The sequence below is a fragment of the Tripterygium wilfordii genome, chromosome 4 (assembly GCF_013401445.1).
Source record: "Tripterygium wilfordii isolate XIE 37 chromosome 4, ASM1340144v1, whole genome shotgun sequence".
In the NCBI taxonomy this organism is placed as follows: domain Eukaryota; kingdom Viridiplantae; phylum Streptophyta; class Magnoliopsida; order Celastrales; family Celastraceae; genus Tripterygium; species Tripterygium wilfordii.
This window is the reverse complement of record NC_052235.1, coordinates 14364534-14384849: the sequence shown is the minus strand read 5'-3', so window position 1 is coordinate 14384849 and position 20316 is coordinate 14364534. Positions and strand designations below refer to the sequence as shown.

At 36.4% G+C, this 20316-nt stretch overlaps 3 protein-coding genes across 9 annotated transcripts; 1 reads left to right on the top strand and 2 right to left on the bottom strand.

Moving 5' to 3' along the window:
• Positions 1-1868: 1868 nt before the first annotated feature.
• On the bottom strand, positions 1869-11036 carry LOC119997450 (uncharacterized protein Cbei_0202). 2 transcript variants are annotated; one of them, XM_038844477.1, is made up of 15 exons: positions 10898-11036; positions 10177-10832; positions 10003-10065; positions 9252-9701; positions 8556-8627; positions 7737-7862; positions 7421-7633; positions 6451-6498; positions 5265-5423; positions 4244-4405; positions 3367-3460; positions 3171-3289; positions 3009-3053; positions 2485-2828; positions 1869-2329 (listed from the first exon to the last, which is right to left on the bottom strand). In XM_038844477.1, the coding sequence occupies exons 2-14, from the start codon at positions 10483-10485 to the stop codon at positions 2595-2597; spliced, it is 2094 nt and encodes a 697-aa protein (XP_038700405.1). In that variant the 5' UTR covers positions 10486-10832; positions 10898-11036; the 3' UTR covers positions 1869-2329; positions 2485-2594. The 2 variants fall into 2 exon arrangements, with proteins under 2 accessions (XP_038700405.1, XP_038700406.1); XM_038844478.1 differs by lacking the exon at positions 10898-11036 and having other exon boundaries at positions 10003-10080; positions 10177-10318.
• A 36-nt stretch (positions 11037-11072) lies between these two features.
• LOC119997453 lies at positions 11073-15379 on the bottom strand. 6 transcript variants are annotated; one of them, XM_038844487.1, is made up of 6 exons: positions 15245-15379; positions 14805-14863; positions 13709-13894; positions 13291-13330; positions 11636-11735; positions 11073-11210 (listed from the first exon to the last, which is right to left on the bottom strand). In XM_038844487.1, exons 1-5 carry the CDS (start codon positions 15294-15296, stop codon positions 11653-11655), a joined length of 420 nt encoding a protein of 139 aa, XP_038700415.1. In that variant the 5' UTR covers positions 15297-15379; the 3' UTR covers positions 11073-11210; positions 11636-11652. The 6 variants fall into 6 exon arrangements, with proteins under 6 accessions (XP_038700415.1, XP_038700414.1, XP_038700418.1 ...); XM_038844486.1 differs by lacking the exon at positions 11073-11210 and adding an exon at positions 11238-11458; XM_038844491.1 differs by lacking the exon at positions 11073-11210 and adding an exon at positions 14974-15056 and having other exon boundaries at positions 11354-11735; positions 15245-15373.
• On the top strand, positions 15223-18013 carry LOC119997452. Its single transcript, XM_038844484.1, has 3 exons — positions 15223-15361; positions 16691-17027; positions 17117-18013. Exons 2-3 carry the CDS (start codon positions 16701-16703, stop codon positions 17789-17791), a joined length of 1002 nt encoding a protein of 333 aa, XP_038700412.1. The 5' UTR covers positions 15223-15361; positions 16691-16700; the 3' UTR covers positions 17792-18013.
• Positions 18014-20316: the final 2303 nt, after the last annotated feature.

Below are 20316 nucleotides of genomic sequence, written 5' to 3'. Positions count from 1 at the left end.
TTCACTCTAATGCCCGTCTATCTTGGTTGGGATTAATTTATAATTTGATTTGGTGTACTAACTCATCATTAATTATCTGTTAACAAATAGTATGGACCATTACCATAAAACGCAAATTAGCTTATTGTACTTGAGAGTACATAACATATAATATGCGTTTGTTTAGTTGAAACTTATTTTAAAGTTTAAGTTTGCTTTTTATTGATTTATTTAGATAATATTGTATATATAATATTATTAAATTATTAAAATTTTAATTTTATTTATATAAAAATATCTTGTAATTTATAAGTTTAAACTTAAGATTAAATTTAATAAAAATTTATAAATTAACCAAAAATAAAATCCTAAAATAACAAACTACAATACAGTTATCTTTTTTTTTTTAAATAGTTTTTATTATATCTTTTAAACTAAATTTAAATAGATTTTTTCACAACGTATAAATAAGGGTTAAGCTCTCCCAACACCTTACAACTTATTTCATAACGTACAAGTTAGTTTGCTTTTCACAATATATAAATTAATTTATTTTGACAATAAATAAGTTTTTCCAAACAGAACAATTGAATATTAATATATTATGTATAGTCTCTTTCTCTTTTGATGATACTTGAGCAAACTTCATGGACCACCTCTTTTGAGGCCGAAAGGAGGAATTAAGGCCCATTTACAGCTATTGGGATCATTTGAATATGTATGTTTTGTTTCTTCTTCTTCTCACATGGTGGACCCTCTCACCATGCCAATCAATTAGCTTTCAAATTTTGACCTTAAAATCATATCATCATTATCATCATAGATTGAGACAAAAATTCGCTTGGTTGATATTAATAAGTCATATGTAAATGTAATGCAAACTTCCCAACTTTTAAGTTATGGGCCTTCTTTCTTATTTTTGGGCCCACTAGTCAATGTGGGTGTATCATTATCATTATTATTACTACTTTAATTGAAGAAATACCAAAAATGTTTTTCTTTTTTATTTATTGATGAGATTCCTCAATAAGGAAAGCAGAATCCTATGTGAATGAATAACAAACCTTTTCTTTTTGTTGGTTTGATAATATTCAGTCATTGAAAAGAATATATCTTTAGTAACTTTCTTTGGATGCATACTGAATAAATTCATCGTACCTACCGTATCATCTCACAAACTAGTATGCCAAACAAACCCATGAAAAATTCAGTTTGTGAACGCATGTCTCCGAAGAGAATTGAACCCGACTGAAAAAACATGACTATCATGCACCTTACCATGATGCCAACAACATAATTGGCTAGAAGTTAGTTTAGTTGATAGTTCATATATGCACTCATGTGCATGTGCTAAAATTTGCAAACACAATCATGGCAGGCGAGCCCATACACATGCCATTCTCTTTCCATGTCTCACTGTTGCCCCAAGGTCCCAACATGTATTTTTCAATTCATTGAACATTCCTATGAAGATTTTTTTTTTTTTTTTTTCTATTCCCCAAAAAATGAGATGGGTTGAGACCAGAATTTGATGTTTGTCTTGTCATAGCATAAAAGTACATAAACTACATATGGTGTGGGAAGTCTCAATGAATGAATGAACTGTTTTGTCTGTAAATTATGGTACTTATGGGTTGTTTGGTTTTGCATAATATGTGAAATTTCACATTGAATGCCATGTCCAGAGACAAATAGGGACAGGGACAGCAGTTCTGAATCCAAAAATAGACATTTCCCTGATCTGAGAAATCTCAAAAATCATTTCATGTCTTGTGTATGGTCTCTCCATTCCATTTGAGCCACAAATTTACTGCCAATAATTGCCAAACCTCCCATTCTAATCCCACAAGAAAATAACATGTGAAAACTTCAGCTTAATAAATCAAAAGTAAAAGGAAAATAGAGTAAGAATCATATATCATGACTTGAGAAAGAATAATTTTGTTTGCAAAGAAACTGCTATTCAAAAATTACCTAAACAGTACTCTAAAAATATAAAATGTATGAAGTCGCGGAGCTACAAAGAAGTTAAAAATTACAAGTTTCTCTTGCGGAGTCCATGTTTCTGGCGATCGGCTTTAATTGACAAAACTTTGCATTGCTAGAGACCTGAGGGTGTATACAGTCTTAAATAAAGAGTACTTCCCATATAAGTGTTCATGGGTGAGCTGTGCTCTTTGATCAACTTCAGTCTCCACATCATAGAGCATAAGCAGATAAGATAGTCATGGCTTCCATAATCACCAAGAACGACAGAATGCAATCTCAGTGAAGGCATCCTTGGGCTTGGTGCCTTGGCCTCAAGCTCTATTCAATGTAAGAAGTTAAGGAGTTTAGAAAATCCGGTGAGCTGCATACACAAAAGAAGATGATGTTAATTACTAATAAAGGACATTTCCATTGTTCTACAGTTTCCTACTTAATAATGACGGCATACTAGACAATAGACTGTGTCAAAAAAATCATTAAGAAAATAGAAATAAGGCTGAGAATTGATTTTCAAACCTTGGTGGTCATGGTTATCCTCATCTTTGTGGAGTCCATACTCCATAGTACCCATTGCAACAAAGCCGGTATCTATGCAGCACCAATTAAAAGAGCAAGCCAATCAGCTCTTAGTACTTCTCAGGACGAGCTGCCAGAGCCTTCCCAAAAATTGACTCCACATCGTTGGCAAGCAAATCAAACTTTTTTGCAACTGCAAAACCTGCGTACATGCCATCAACTGCTGCACTTACAATACCACCAGCATAACCTGCTCCTTCACCGATTGGGTAGAGTCCTTTCAAAGATGTACTCTCATAAGTGTCACTATTGCGGGGAATCTGAACAGGAGAGCTGGTTCTAGTCTGTAAGCAAGGATGAACTATTGGAGAGATATATTTGGGGAATAATATTCTTGAGAGCTTGAGAGATTGGTTATATGTAGATCGTACAATTCACAAATGGGAACAATTCATTTAAAATACCAACCACCAATTACTAAATAACCAAAATGTATGAAACTACAGAAATGGGAATTGGGATACCTCTACTCCATGAAGAAGGGCATCCTTGGTGATAAACCCAGGTAGCTGAAAGTTTCAAAGATGACAGAAAAGGAGAAGCTTATGAAATGTTGGGCATGCCATAAAGCTAGGAGAGAGACAATTAATAACATGAAAAAGAAAAAATAAAAGAAAAGTGAAGACCTCTTTGTCAAACATCGAGATTGAATGCTTCAAAGGATCTGTTATATGAGGCGGGAACAACTGATGCAGGTTTGCTGCCTTTACACCCAACCGATAACTTGATGGTGGCATAGATGTTACTGCAAAAGAACACAAGTCAAGCAAGATGCAGACTTGAGAGGAAAAGCCACCTCTGGAAAGAAAGTAATACTTCTACCTGATAATTTATTTTCCAGAAAATCAGTAACCGACTGCACGGGCACCACAAAAGTTCCCCCGCCCATCACAGCGGCTCTCCGCTCAAATTCCCTCTAAAATATGAAATTATAAACAAGATTTAAAGAATGATTTTTAAACAAGGAATCAGCCTTTGAAACAATGCTACTATGATTTAGGCATAAAATAGTACGGCATGCCAAAACTCAATTTAATTAAAATTAAGTTTATGCATTATTAATTCATTGCAGACTGATGCTTTCACAAGGCTTTTACCCCGTTAGATTTTTTTTTTTTTTTTTTTGCAGTAGCACAATTTAAAGGTCACATGTTCAATTTCTGAAAACAACCTCTCCACATATTATGTGCAGGTAACGTATGCGTACATGACCCCACCCACTGCGGGAGCCTTGTACAACAAAAAATCATGATCATCTCATCATCACCTTTATTTTAAACAATGTTGGTGTCAGTGACTTGAGTCCACATGAGAAATTGAAAATCTACCACATGAATTCTCCCACAAGCTACAGTCTCAAGTATCAACTAATCCTATAAAGTCCCTTCCTTATCACTTCTATCTATATCTCCTTTGGTCCACCACTTCCCTTTTTCATATCTCCCATTGAAGTTTCTCTATTTACGCATTATTGCAATAATCTCTCCATGTTGTACTAGCACAAACCAACTTAGCCAATTTCCTCACATCTTACCTTCTATTGGTGCGACCCCAATCCTAGATCAAGACTTCTAGTTTCTCATCCTATCATTCCTTGTATTGCCACACATCGTAACAAAACTGACTAGGCGGTGTGAATATGTAGATCACAATGCAAAATAAATAAATAATACAACAAGAAGTCAATGACTTAAACTACCTGAAACTCAATTCCTGCAAGAGGTCCATGCAGATTTAATGCCTCAAAATCCTTTGTTGAAACAGTGACTACAAGTGCCGCATTCGCCCACCTAGAGGCACGGCGAGAAAATGACATGCCATTGATACAGAGCTCTGATGGATTTGTACTGGTGAGAACAACCTGCAACAATGAACAAATGTACATAGATCAGGTTAGTGTAAATCATTTATAGTCATAATGATTTCCTAAATCCAATGGTTTCCATTTATGCAAGACCCATCGAGTGACCCTCACGAGAGCCCAGACTTGCCTTTGAATTGACAATTTCATCAATATATGGGAGCAAGACAGCTAGTTAAATCAACCATGTTCCAGAGCAATTGCCATTTTGTAGTTCATGGCATAGAGCCATCTCAACGTTGATGAATGGGTCATTTCAACTAAATCCATTCTGATCATCATCAACGCCTTAATCCCAAACAATTTCGGATAAACTACTTGATTTCATAGTGAGAAATTATCTTTCCATTTGTTTTGTTCTAGAGCTAAGCTCTACAGATGTCTTTCTTTATCAATTCAATCCTAGAGAAAAGGGTAAAGGTAATCAACTCCAGTGCAAAGGCTCTCATAGTGGGTGGGGTCAAGGACATACATGATGTACGCAAACCTTATAGTTGTTTCCAGGAATTGAGCAAGTAACATCTAGGTTGCACCACTGCAACTCTACCACTGGGCCACATGTTCGCTTGGATTTCATCAATTATATTGACTATTTATCAAGGAGTGAAGTCCATGTTAATGATTCTATACCAGCAAAATAATGTGTTATTTACTTTGTAGAATCGGAAAAAGAAAAAACATTTTCAAGTACAATTCACAGGGAACAACCACTTAGGTGAGTGGTAAGAATTCAATATTTCCCAACTAGTGGTGATGAGTTCGAATCCCCCAGCCCCACACACAGTATCACCTATGGAAAAAGGTACAATCACAATGCAAAATGTATTTTTCAGAAGAGGTACAAAAAGAACAAGCATACCTGCCCACCAGGACACATGCAAAATGAATAGCAACTACGACTTGTATCCCCAGAATTGAAGGTCATGTCCCCAACGTTCCCACTGGCATAGTTAACCTTGTAATCTGCCACGGGTACTTTTCCACGTCCGCAGTGAACCTCAGCAGCCAATCCAGCATACTACATGGCATAATCAATCGTATATTTGGATGTGAGTGCAAAAAAACACTGAAATTCTTTCAGCACTTTATGAATCAGATCAAGAATTCTAGAAAAATAAACAATTTATACGACAAAACTAAAGTGTAAAGTAATATATCGACATACTTGACTTAGTAATCAAGGAAGGGGGGTGCAACAACCTTGGGGATTTGGAGGTGAGGGAGAAGCTAGAAAAAGAAACTAATAGTAAACACTCAAATTGCTTGCAGTATTGATAATCAATCGCATATTTGGATGTGATTGCAAAAAAAACTGAAATTCTTTCAGCATTATGATTCAGATCAAGAGTTCTAGAAAAATAAACAATTTATACAATAAAAATTAAGTGCAAAGTAATATATAATTATATATCAATGCATTAGACTTAGCAACCAAGGAAGGGGATGGTACAACCACCTGGGAGATTAGAGGGGATGGAGGAGCTAGAAAAAGGAAAATAATGGTAAAAGCTCAAACTGCTTGGAGAATAATGCACAACCTTATTTTGACCTACTACACATTATAGAGATTAGAGCCAATATATTTTAGCAGTAGTTGAAATGCTGCATATGTTATTATTGAGTTTTGAAGTATGGCAGGTCCATGGCCCTGAATAGGCCTATGACTGAAAACTTAGTTTTCCCTAAGATTTCTACTGCTGTTCTTGGTCACGCTATCACAATTAGATTCAAAATTTGTTACAAGGATAAGGTGCATTGACATTCATTGCTCGAGATAATCTTATGAAAAAATGGCTTCCAATAGTGGTTTTTGCTAAAAGCATGCCAACAAACTGAATTAATTTTACAAACAAACTGTATGGGAAGATTATCCCATAATCGTATCACACGATAGTAGGTTACTAAGTTGTCTTTTCTTTTCCTTAGGTCTGGAAAAAGATTCCACAACAAGATGAATAGATCAGAAATGACCTTATTTACTTAGATGTACTAGAAGATTAAAGCTAATTCATACATCAAATTTGCAAGGAGAACATGCAACTAACCTGTATTCTGTTTATTACTTCTTGAGGATGCTCAATCCGCAAACCAACCTGTTCACCAAATTAAGTTGCCATTAAAATGGCAATAAATTCCTGAGCTCAAGCTCTGTCATACAGACCAAGCATTGATCATCTCTAAACCAGATGTTTCTGGCCACAACAGATACCAAACAAATACTAACCATCATAATCAGAAAACTCATAATACAATATGGTCAAAGATTCTAATCCTAGCAACAATTCTTTCAAACACATTTGATATTCCAGAAGTTCCTTGTAAGCAATTCTACAATTTCCAACAATAGTGCACTCGCATATACAATTTGCATGGCCAAACCGAGTTAATGTCAGATTCACTCCATTTTTCATCTTTTGTTTTAACTGTTCAATGATGCCGAGATTTGAACCACTGCCTCTTAGACAGGCTGCTTTGGAGCTTGACCACCTGAACAAGTGATGCTCCTTAAGCACATTTGCGACTAACAGCCTGCCATAAGGCACTATCAGGCAAATAGCATCTCCCACATCATCTACAACAATTGAGACACTGTTGTTGCATACAAACAAATAAGATGAACATAGTAACATACAGAACAGAAGCAGCACAAAAATCACTAACGTATAACTTAAACCTTTTAATATGTAGAGGAAATAACATAATTAGCTTTGACTACAAGATCACTCGCCCAGACCTCAGATAGGAAATGTTCATAAATTTTCCATGCCTCAGAATCCACTCATTTAAAAAGAATCATGTATACTTTTACTGAATACTGATTTTGGACCACCAAAGAATCTAGATCGAGTACAATTGATGAGACGCAATTAGAGTTGGAATTTGTGGATGACACTGTCAGAACTGGTATGGGAAAATAACATGTGCAAGTTGTGAATTGAAGAGATGTAAAACCACTGAAGGCGAACAAGACATTGGTCAATGAATACAAAAATATATGAGAGAGGATGAACTCACAGCAAAATCTTTTGGGACCAAATCCATATTATGAGAAAGAAGCATATTATATACATCACGTGCAGAATGCCCAACAGCCATAACAACAGCATCACATCCCAGCTTCTGGCTAGTCATCAGTAACTGGTCTTGTGAGTTAGAAACTTTAACCCCCACTATTTGTCCATTATCTGTAAGCAGATCATCAACCCTTGTCCCAAATTTTATACTAACCTGAATCACATTGGAATAAGTAACATCAGAAGTGGAATTCAGAAACACTTGATTCAAATAAATGCAACGGTTTCTATAGGAAGCAGCAGATTCTGTCACTCACACCCAGCTCGTCTAGATGTTTTCGAAAGTTGCGAAGCAAAGGAACCAATCTGTCTGTTCCCAAATGAGGCTTCCCATCAATCAAAATATTTTTTGGAGCTCCAAAGTGTACTAGAGTTTTCAAAACCTAAAACAGAACCATTTCCAAGTCAACATATAGAGCAACTAATATGTAATAACTAGTATCATCTAAACCTTATCTCAAACACAGGCAACTAGTTCATCCTTTAATCTATACCAGATATATTGCAATTTAAAGCTATACCCATACCAGTGGAAATATTAGCATGGGGAAGGCTGCAATTTACTAGAAAAGTAGAAATAAGAAATTATGTGCTTATGCTCTTTTAGCATCCAAAAAATGTTAACATCATATAATAGGGCAACAGCATGATACGCTAGGAGCTTATTTATCTCCATAAGTTACAAGTTAACACTCAAAGAAAATGTTTAAAAAAACACGCAAAAAAGGTCAGAATTTAAAGCTATACCCATACCAGTGGAAATATTAGCATGGGGAAAGCTACAATTTACTAGAAAAGTAGAAATAAGAAATTATGTACTTATGCTCTTTTAGCATCCAAAAAATGTTAACATTGTACAATAGGGCAACAGCATCATACACTAAGAGCTTATTTATCTCCATAAGTTACAAGTTAACACTCAAAGAAAATGTTAAAAAAAACACGCAAAAAAGGTCAAACTAAATTTGCAATAACTAGTTTAAAAGACATTATTAAAAAACATTAAACCATGATAAAAATGGAAACCAAATACATCATCAAGTATTAAATCACTATGATAGAGGAAAAGTTCTAACAGCCAAGACACTACTGCTGTTCCTTCCAATTCTTGTTACCAGCTTTCCATCACTCCAGGTACCTGCACCACCCTGCCATGAATAAGTCTCTCAATATCACTTGGCAACTCATAGAAAGATAAATTTATTTAACATACATAAAGTAGACAACTTTTATGACGACGAAACAATAGGAACAAATCGACAGGAACATATTTTAATGTGGAAACTCGTTGATATACAAGCAACATCAAACTGAGATCTTTCCTTTCTCCTTTTTCTAATTGTTGCTTGAAAAACTACGATCTATCTAACTCATGCATTGCAACTTTTCTCTTCACCATTTTATTATGAAAGTAACAGCAGAAGTACAATTTTGATGGAAACCCACCAAGAGCTGCTATCAACAATTCTCTTTTATACCACCATTAATGATAACAAATCTTAACCTTTGGACCAGTTCAATATATCTCCATAAAATCCAAAAACAAAATTTCTTAATGCCTTTCAACAACATCACCATAGTTGCCACTCAAAAAGCTCATTTCTCAATAAATTCTACAGCGAGCAATTTCTAGGGCATAATTCATTACATCCAAATAAGATCAGAGTATATCTCAGATAAACCAGAAAGTGACCCAAAAGGACATATCAGCAATGGAGAACCAAAACAAATAACAATAACAGGCGGAAAAAGGAAATTAATCAAGATATAACCTCCCCGAAACAAAAATTGCTTTCCAACTCCAAAATGTGACGAACTATCAAAGCACCAATGTCACGCCCCCTTTTTTCAACTGGTTGGCCTCTTTCTATTAGGGTAACATCTGCACCGAGTTCTGCAAGAACAAGAGAAGCAAACAAGCCAGATGGACCACTACCCACAACCGCAATTTTTGGTTTTCTGATGCTTGAACACTTGGATGATTCTCCAGATCCATTGTAGATCCCATGCTTACTTTCTTCAGCCACGTTCGCTTTGCGAAAATTATTACAATCCTGAGTTATACTGATCAGATCCCCTGAAAATCTTTCACGAGGCATGTGTTCTATGAGCCCAACTCTTGGCTCCAGCTTTGAAATGAAGTCCCAAGAACGAGGCTCAAGACTAATTAATCTATCGACGTCCATGTCCACAGAATAAACAAATTTGGGTGACTTGATCTTCTGAAAAAATGCAAACAGAATAGATTAATTGGTAAAGACTAAAGATAATGTCTGCTTCATTTTCAAAATTCTTACTTTCCCTCTTTCAACAGAGATTTATACAAAGTTAGAAAAAGAATATAATCTAGTGAAAATGATACATAACCAGAGATGTTACCCTTCATTTAAATTTAAAATTTTAAACTCCCATTTTAGTAGGAAAGAAAACATGCAAAAACTAATATCTCAAACTCCTTTTTTTACATACACACATACAAAAGAAAACAAAGCTAAACAGGGGATCACATTCCCAGGAACATACCTTCCTGCCATCAAAGGATTTACGAATAACTGAAAATGCTTCCCGGGGCAGCATAGACGCGACCTACAATCAATTGAACTAGAATGAAAAAAACTGAAATTAAAAATTCAATCTTTTCTACGTCTCTTCAATTCTCGGGGGACCAAACAGGGAATGGTAATCGAACTCACTCACCGGGAACTTGAGGACTTTGGCGATTTCCTGTAACAATCCATCGAAGACTTCGTAGGAGTCCTTTCCGGGGTCGTCTTTGACAGAAACACTGAGGTTGGAGAGCCGCCAAATGCCTTCGAACTTGTTTTTGACTTCGGCTGTGGCCTCCTTGTGCTTCGATTTCAGCTGCCTCTTCTCGGACGGGTACCTCAGCTTGCCGGTGCGCTTCGCGCAGAGGATTGGGAGTGTCTGGCATCGGGATTTGAGTGTACGGACGGGATAGAGCGGGATAGGGTTGGGAGGGAAGAGCTGTGAGTGTAGAAGGGACATGGCGAGGCAAGGTGACAGAGTAGTAAGACAAACTTCCCGTTGATAAGGAATCCTAATTCCTGGCAAACGGTATCGTTTTCATGCAGTAATTATCATTTCTTTTTCTTTTGTCTTTTCTGGGGAAATTTAAAATTTATTGTTGGTATCCGTATTTTAAATTAAGTAACCTCCAATGAAATGTTGACCAATCACCATACCAGCATGTCATCTCGGCATAACTCTTCGGGACAACTTACCAAGTATCACTTCGGGAACCCCAAGTGATCAAAACATCTCGGATACTGAGGAGCACATCACTGAACGAACGTGCAAGAAATCAAGAGACGATTCACCCTTGAATATCTCACCTGCATTCAAGGGCAATCAATTATTCCTAATTCATATCAAAGGAGATCTCCACCCAATTAAATACCTCTCGCATTCTCATTTTTTTGATCATTTGTTAAAGAAAGAGCCCAAAGCACCGGACAATCTTCGTAGCCTTATCATCAACTTGGTTGATGATAAAACTGAGCAGCCTCAAGAACCCAGAGCTCATACGCCAATAAAACTGAGCAGCCTTATACCCGAACAATCGAGGAACGGATCCGATTTTGCACGTCATCAATGTTCATTCATACTGCTGCTGGTCCTGTTCATACCCCAAATCGTGTCGATCCCTCTTCGTGAGCTCTAAAGCCCTTGATCTGTCCCAAACACTGCGGCAGCAGGAGTCTGGGGGTTATCTATTAAATTCAAACACATACCGTTGATGAAGCGAATCCAAAAACCATACATTATCACACTTGATTTTGAGAAGAAAAAAAATGGTTTATAATGCTATCCAAGTGCATGCAAATCCTAGAAAAGACCATGCCTCTCTTCAAGCTTTAAAACAATAGCTTCTAATGTAATAGGCTGCCATCGAAAAGGTTTGATGATCTAACGTTTATCAAAGCGTTCCAGATGAATTTCTGTGTACGAGCAGCTTAGCCTGCAACAGACAACAAAGAAATTTCCACGGCCATACCCAACAAACTCCATTTATCAAACTACATATTCCAATGGCAATTGTCATGGTACGAATAAGGTTTCATAATTCGTAGAGCGTTGTATGAATGAGGGCGGATGGTGACCCTAATTGTGCAGAATGAAGACAGCTTAGACCTACAATTACAGGCATGTGCTTCAATAACTTCCACCATCTGCTTCGCGTGATTGATAGAATTCTTTTGGTCTTTCAATGTTGACTTCCTCGAACTCGTTATCATCTGAAAGCAAGAAAAGGAGAAGTTCTCAAGGGGCAGTCCAGACAAGCACAAGAAAATATACATAAAAGGAATCAAGGGGATTAGTTCTAACCATCACAAATCTTAACACTCATATTTTCATCGAGAGACAGCTTGACAGACTATCATATGTCAGTCAAATATATAAGCATGCGATCCTTATAGTTCCCTTATGAACCATACAGAATACAGAATAAGAAAGGTAAAACATTATCCTTCAGATATCATGACTAAAATTCTAGCGCCAGGAAGAGCTGGCTGGATTCATAAGCAATACATGGAAAGTGAGTAAATGAAAAGTATCATTGCTTTGATGAGTGAAAGAATCAAGTTCCTATCAATTTCACATAGGCTGTCCATTACCGGAAAACAGAAACAAGAAATGCGCTAAGAATTTGATGATGCAACATGTATTGTAAATGGTGATGTTAAGAAGGAAAGACTTAGATTGGAGATGTCAATCGACGAGCCAGAGTTTCTTGATATGTCCAATTGGATTCAGTGAGTATTTTAGGATTAGTGGAGAGTGTAGCCCAAAATAGAAATGGAGAAGAAGAATCCATTGCTTAGATTCAAATTGATTTTCTCATTTCTCATGTGGATTCATGTGGCCGACACCAATTTCTTGGGATAAAGGCGACGATGATGATGAACATGTATTGTAAATACAATTTTTGACATTAGGAAAACCTCAAAATAATCACGTCCTAAATGATTGCAAAGTTTAAAAGTAGATGGTAAAGCAAAAGGTGTCGATGAAAGCTGCTAATGCATGTATTCGTCAAGTAAAAAAAAGAGAGAAAGGTCTGAACATCTACCATGTGTGTTCCAAAAGAAAAATTATTTACCTGAACCATTTGGGAATATATCAACATATTACTCGTCAATCATAGTTCATAAGTCATCTCGAAGTCAATAAAATTTTTCAAGGAGCTGTTCTACTAGTACTACAAAGTAACTATGAGACAATCTTCATTTATTTGGTAGCAGAGGCAAACCTTATGGGTGAGTTGTTGTGATAAAGAGGAGTATTTTGATCCATCTATGATCTATTATACACTTCATGATCCCTCAAACAAAAGCCTTCCTCCGTTATTCTACTTGCCAGAAAAGCAATCCATTGCTTCTGAGCTCTTCACACCTCCCCTTCTTTTTCTTAGACTTATTACTGTACATTCTCACATATAAGTTTATCAAACTTTCATGAGCTTTACTGTAAAAGCATTGTTTCCATCGCAAAGTGGAAGAATTGTAGTGTCCCTTTGGGGACATCTGATAAAATTGGGAGAATGATAGTGTTGGACCACAGTGTCAAACGTGTAACCTTCATTTTTGATTCAATCCCATCACTAACCCTGAACATAAAGTGTACAAATGCAACGTATTCTATGGTACCTCTTGCACACTCCTATATATAGGGTTTTGCCATTTCACCTAACAATAATAGTTTATCAAAAAGAACGAAAAAAACTAACAAATGCCAGGTAGAATATAAGTAGTTCTCATGCCTCGAAACAAGATAAGATAAGAGAGAAACCTTTTCTTAAAGTCAGTGCCACTACAGCATCATTTTCAACCTGAAAGAAAATGGAAACATATATTAACATGCAAAAAGAAATTGCATTTAGTTAAGAAAAGATATTTCCTAGATTTCACTTCTTGAAAAGAATTTCCATTTCTAGTTTCTCATTTCTCAGAAAACGAGTACAGTTTTTATAACAGAAAAATGTTTGCATTATATTTTAATTAACAAAAAACAGAAGACATTCTTGCTCAACATTTTTTATTTTTGGTTTTCTGTTTGGAAAAAAGAAAAAAAAAGAGATCTGTGTTTTCTTTTTTCTTTTTAAATTGAGATCACTTCAAGGAAGCAAGAAGAGAAAATGGAATTATACATGTTTTCTCTAAAGCCAAAATCAGGCAAACGAAAATAAAAGTTAATTATTGGGCTGTACCTTCTGATCTGCCAATGTTTTTGAATCCTCTAATACTTCCCCGGTTTCCGCCAATACTAAACGCTGATCATTAACAGGTTGATCAATCAGGGTATGTAATTTGCTCTTAATGTCAAGGATTGTCTCAGTTGGATCACACTGAATAAAGTAAGTTGTCTTAACTCTCTTTACTCTGATATACATTGCCTGCATAACATTCAGAGCATCAATTAGGTCAACATTGAGAACCCAAAAAAGAAAACATAACAAAAATATCACATGTTCTCAGAGCGAGTAAGGAAAATTGTGTTGAAATTGCTCATTGTTCACTCTTGTATGCACAGATTTAGAAAAGGTTACAAAAAATGGAAAACTCAGAAACCAAAAATCGAAATATGTTAAGGAAGTTCCAGTAGTTAAATTCGAAACCCTTGGGCAAAATAAGTTAAGAAAGTGAGAGTCAATTCTAGCTAGCTTCAGAAGACAGTCTAATGGCTTTGATTCATGCTTCATTTCTAATAATTAAAAACAGAACTCATATGATCCAATGATGCTGTGATGCTTAACTTTATTGCTCCATTCACGAAACTAAGTGGAGATTAATGTATCACAATCAAGCTAAGAAAAATATCCAGTCCCTTTCAAGGATAATTACGATGTATAACACGTGTTCTAATATTTAACTTAAAAGTGGAAATTCATCTCCATTTCAGAAATAATGAGAAAAAGATTTTGAGTTCATCTAATCATCAAATTTATGCAACATGCAAATTAAGACATCTCAGAGATCACACAGAATCCTAGGCCTCAACTGCATCATATCATTTCCTTCTAGTTTCCGAGCAGCTGAAAAGTCATGGTAAATCAAAGTCTCCATGATCAAGCAGCAAAGGAACCACCCAAAACCACCTTCAGAAAATTGGGTCTGCATCTAATCAAAAGCCTAGGTTTATACAACATGCATGAATTAAAGAAACGAAAATAACACCTTTAATGTCCCCGCCCCCAAATGAGGCAGCAATTTCACCACTTTTTCAAGCCATTCACAATCCAATATCAAAATTGCAACCACCCAAAAAAAACAAGAGAAAATTATCTACAGGAGATCAGGTAGTACCATTCTGACTGAAAACAACCTCTGGCGAGCCTTGCTTCGGAGACTTGGAGCTGGAGGACCTGCCAGAAGAAGAATTAATTCAGCACAAGAAATTATAGCTTCGCATGAACAAAGAGAACAAAGCAAAAGAAGAAGAAAATTCAATTATTACGAAGAAACCCAGATCCACCGGAGAGTTCGCGTCCCTCGCTGTCGAGGAGACCTCCTCCCGTCGATTACGATTCACGAATTTCGGCTTCTCAGTCAGCGACACTGTAGAAATATATGCTCTCAGACCTAGACCCCGTTTGGTACAGCTTTTTTACGAGCATTTATACTAGTTTTGAAATGTTAAAATTGTCAAGCATTTCACTATCATTTCTCCGTTTTGTCCCCATTAATTGAACTTTATTTCATTCTACCGCTCATATCGTTAAAGGAAGAAATGCGTTAGGGCTCACCTGGAAGCTTCGCCGTGCTGGTAGTCAAGTTCATCGACTGCGCGAGGAACATCAAGTCGACCGGCAAAGCGACGACCACCGCAACCGGCCAGAAGAACTCCAGTTCGACAAACAAAGGTAATCTTCGTCCATCTCTCCTACTCTCGCTCACCGTGGATAGATCGATCGATCGTTTAGGGTTCTCATTCGGACCTTTTCATTTCACATATTTGCCTAATTGCCTAATTTGTGTGGTAATGGATTGCCTAGTATAGATTTATAGATCGCGCTTCGAAATATTGTTGCATAATAGCTTTTACAATGGATCAAAGGAATTTGAATCAACATCTGATGATGATTCCTTTGGTTCGTTGATGAAATCTGTAGGTTATTGGTTATGGTTATGGTTATGGTTTGGTTTGCTTGGTTGCGTCGGAGGGACTGGCGCTTTCACAATTCAATTTACTAGATAAATGGAGACAAAATAGTGATTATCTTAGAACTCCAATCGATTACTTTATTTTATTTTACTCCAATCAAATGCTCTAACTGTTCTATTTCAAGTTTTCTTACTTTTTGGTTACACTTCAATCAAAACTAGCGGAGAATTGCCTGGTTTATGTATGTTTTATCTGCAGATTTTTGGGACGTACCAATTATATTCCCCAATATTTTTTTCTTTTCTCAATCCTGCTGTGCTTTTTCGTGATGTTAGATCGGAACATACAGTCCTCTTTAAGTTTGAATTTCCTTTATGATTACAAGTCTTACTAAATTATGTTGTAGTCTTGTAGATTTTAAGATTCACATATTTTCTTGTATGGTGGTTATTGTATGGAGCTTTTGTTAATGAGCATCCTAGTGGTTGCTGTTTGAGTAAGGGTCTTTTACCATATATTTGGACTGCCTAGCTCATTTTGTATATGTATTTTGACTATGTTCAACTAGTGATGCCTAACAAATTTTGGCCTCTGTAGTCTGTACTGAATATTTAAACACAAGTTCACGCCTATCTATTTGGCTCTTTCTTGCCTAATAACTGCTTATGATATTTGGCTATTTATCTCACCAATTACCCTTGCTTTCTCATCGAATCATATAGAGTGGATTAATGGACCTGACCCTTTCTGTGGCTATATATTTGTATCTGTGCGTTATGTAAATATTTCATTAGTTTGTGTTGCCTTTTGATCAAGAAGGGCATTAAATGGTGATTGAGTTTAGCATAGGTGATTCTGTTTGCCCCTGTTATGATATTAGCATTAAATGGTGTTTGACTTTAGTCATTGAATTAACTATATGTTTTGTTAATGTGCATTCTGTATAAGCTGTACTGACCATAAAGTGGCTATATTGAGACTGGCATGTAAACAAAAAATATGTTGTCTTGTGCTTTGATCAAGAAGTGCATTCCATGGTGATTGATTTTAGCTTAGCTTATTGTGTTGCCTCTGTTATGAGTTTTAGTATATGAAAAATGTCTGCAAAAGGCAAAGAACCATTGGTAGAGGCTGCCAGTGAGAAGTTTAAGTGGGATACACACAATACAAGAACTTTTCTTGATGTCTTGACTGTATGGAAGAAGAAGAATATTGGGGTAGTAAAATGGGATAAGGTTTCTGAAGCATTCAAGAAGGTTAGTGGATTATCTTGCTCACCTGTTAAATTGAAATCTAAACATGACAACATGAAGCAGAATTGGCAATTGTTCAACAAACTTAGGAACTCAGAAACTGGATTGGGTTTTAACTCCGCGACTGGATTGATTGAGGCTAGTGATGACTGGTTGGCCGCACGGATTCAGTTTACAAATCTAATATCAATTACTTTTCTACATTCCATGACTTCTTTAAGCATTGTACTATAAATATATTTTCTTTTCTTTTGTTTCAGGAGAACATAAACTTCAAGAAGTTTAAGACCAATGGACTTCCACTTTGTGAGGAGATGAACAAGCTATGGGGTGTCAACACTGCTACTGGTGATGAGGTTCTTTCACAAGCTCATGGTGATGATGACTGCTGCCAGATTCCACAATCAATCGCACATGTAGATGTGGAGAACCTTGGCGATGACCTTTCTACTAGCTCTTCTTCTAACAGAGTTACAACCCCATTGCAAGAAGCTGGCAGTACAGGACATGCTGCTAGTTCCAAGCAGGGTTCTTTCTCAACCAATAAAGGTTGTAAGAGGAAGAAGAACTCCAAAGCTGACAGTACCCCACCTGAGATTCAGGATCTCTGCCACGGTCTGAAAAGTGCAATCGCTGAGCGGCGTTCATACTATGTTACCAAGCAGACCACCAGTGAGGAACAACGTGCTTATTTTGCATCAAAGAAGGTGTACTACGAGAAGTTGACTACTCAGCTTGATAATTATGATAAATGCGTGCAAGCTTTGTTGGAGCTGAACATAAATGAAAGTTACCCCCATTTTTATTACTTCACAATTGAGTTGTTCGCTTCTCGTGATCAGCGGAGTTTGTTTCTTGCTATTCCCCAGCACTCCCGTTTCGGTTACATTGAGAGGCTCTACAACAAGAGCAATGGCTTCGGACCGAGTGGCTAGTAGTCAACTAATTATCGACTGTTCTGAATTTATTTTAATGAGCATCTGTTAGTTAGTATATTTCTTTGGATTCGCATATCTGTTTGTTATTTTTATTGTTAATGACTTGAGTACATTTCTATTGCTACACTTCAAGAGAGCAGTTTTAAATGCGGATTTTTCATGTTAACTGAGAATGAACAATTTGTTATAAATTTTAATGGCCCTAAATTTATGTATTAATTTATTTTTCCTCTTCGCAATTTATATGACAGATATGAATGAAAGGACGGAGTATAGTGAAAGTAGTGATGAATGCATGAAATATGATAGTGATAACAGTGATGAGGGTATTGACACTGTGAAGCTACAAACCATTTCTCTAATATCTGACTACTTAAAGTGGCACTGTTCCAGGTACAACTCATCTCGGGGTGCCATTATACCATGCAGGACCAGTGAATTGAATGGCTACAACTAGGTGATAGAAGTGCTTAATGGCAATCTGGTACAGTGTCATGAAGCGTTTAGAGTGAATGTAAATGCATTTAAAAGTTTGTGCAGGGTGTTGAAAGATGATTATGGATTGAAACGATCGAAGAAGACAAATATTATTGAGATGGTTGCAATGTTTGTCAATATTCGAGGGCATGGAGAAACTAACAGAGATGTACAAGAGCGTTTTCAACATTCGGGTGAAACAATCAGTTGTCATTTTTATGCGGTTCTATCGGCGATTATGAAGATGGCTAAGGTGATTATTAGGCCTAGAGGAAACTCTCTTTATGAAACTCCAACATACATTAGGGAGCATCCTAAAGTCGGGTACCGTATATGTTTTAAGGATTGCATTGCGACATTTGCAATAACAAAGAAGAAGTGGCAAATATTGGGGTCGATGACTTCGTACAAGACAAAGATATAGGCGAGGATTATGGTTGCTTTCATGGCTCTTCACAAGTTCATCAAACTGAATGTTGCGTTTACATTGATTTTAATGAAGTTGGGTCTACGTATGCGGTTGCAGAGGAGAGCATGGCCGATGGAGAGGTAGGGAATGTGGTGGAAGAAGGTGAGGAAAATTTGGTTATCGACGATGCTAACATGGCTCAGTTTCGTGATTTTGTGGCGCAACAATTAATGAGCATGTGATGTATCTTAGTTATTAATTTATGAAAACATGTATGAATTAAAGTATTTCCATTTATGAATTGAATTATTTTAGACTTTATATAAGTAATTAATTATCTGTTACTACGAAATCATTATTTAATTATATTTTTTAAATTAATTATTTTTATTTTAGTTTAATTAATTTTCTTTATTTTATCTATGTATTTGTTATGTTTAAATACATTTATATGTCTACATAACAACTAAAATGTTGAATAGCCCTATGCGCAATTTGCCAAAATATGCTATATAGCATAATTGTTACTAGCAAAAGTCCATCCAAACACTTCTAAGCATTCATGCAGCATATCTGCTACTAAAAATTGTCCAGCATTTCTGCTATCACCATTTTGTGTTTGCTTAGGCGGTGTTTGGATCTTCTATTAGTTCTCGTGTTTTCACAGTGACCGTTGGATCTTGCCGCATCTGTGTGTGTTTTCCCATTTTATCCACAATTGTCGATACTCACGGGCCCACGACCCACTTTAGGCCCTTTTTTCCCCCCTTTTCTTTTGGTTGATTCAGGCTACCAATCAAGAGTCCAGTTTCTAACAGGGCTTTTCATTATGTGATTCAAGCTACCAAAGACAAGTGGATGATTCAAGTTGGAGCCTTAATTAGTTGATTAGGGTAATAACACTTTTGATCACTGAATAAATGACTAGACCAATTCGGTTATCCATTTTTTCATGTCGAATTTTCAAAATTTTATTTTTTTTATGAACATATATTGGTTTTAATATTTATTAATTTAGCATGTGAGAAGATTGGGACCTTCAACTTGTTCAAAGTCGTAAGTTATTAGAAATCCACACCCCAACTATATTGTCCGCTTCCCGTGAATATATCGAATTACCCTCATAGGCCCAACAACTGAGCCTTTAAACCCTTGAAAAGGCCTAGTTGATGTTTAGAAGTGGGCTTTCCATATATACGCATCGGTAGATTAAAGTCTAACCGATGTGGTACTTTTTATTCTTAACACTCATCCGCACTCGTGAGCTAGATTATGTCAGACTTAACAAGTGGAATAGAGGTTACGTCCTATTATATTGTTCGTTTTGGGGTTTCAGTTCCCGTGGATATATCGGATTACCCTCATGGGTTTATTCTCTTCATGGGTCCAGTAACTGAGCTTTGACCCATGTCACTTAAGTATTAAGCCCATGGAAAATCCTAATTGGGTATTTAGAAGTAGGTTTTGCCATATATACCCATTGGATGCTCAAGTCTAACCGATGTGGTACTTTCTGTTGTTTAACATAAGTAGTAACTATCACCAAGCCAAAAACTCATTGTTGCCTGCTTGTGCAATTGACAGGGGAAGTACCAAAATGCTACCATATTCATTACCAGGAATGTAGTAGTATCGG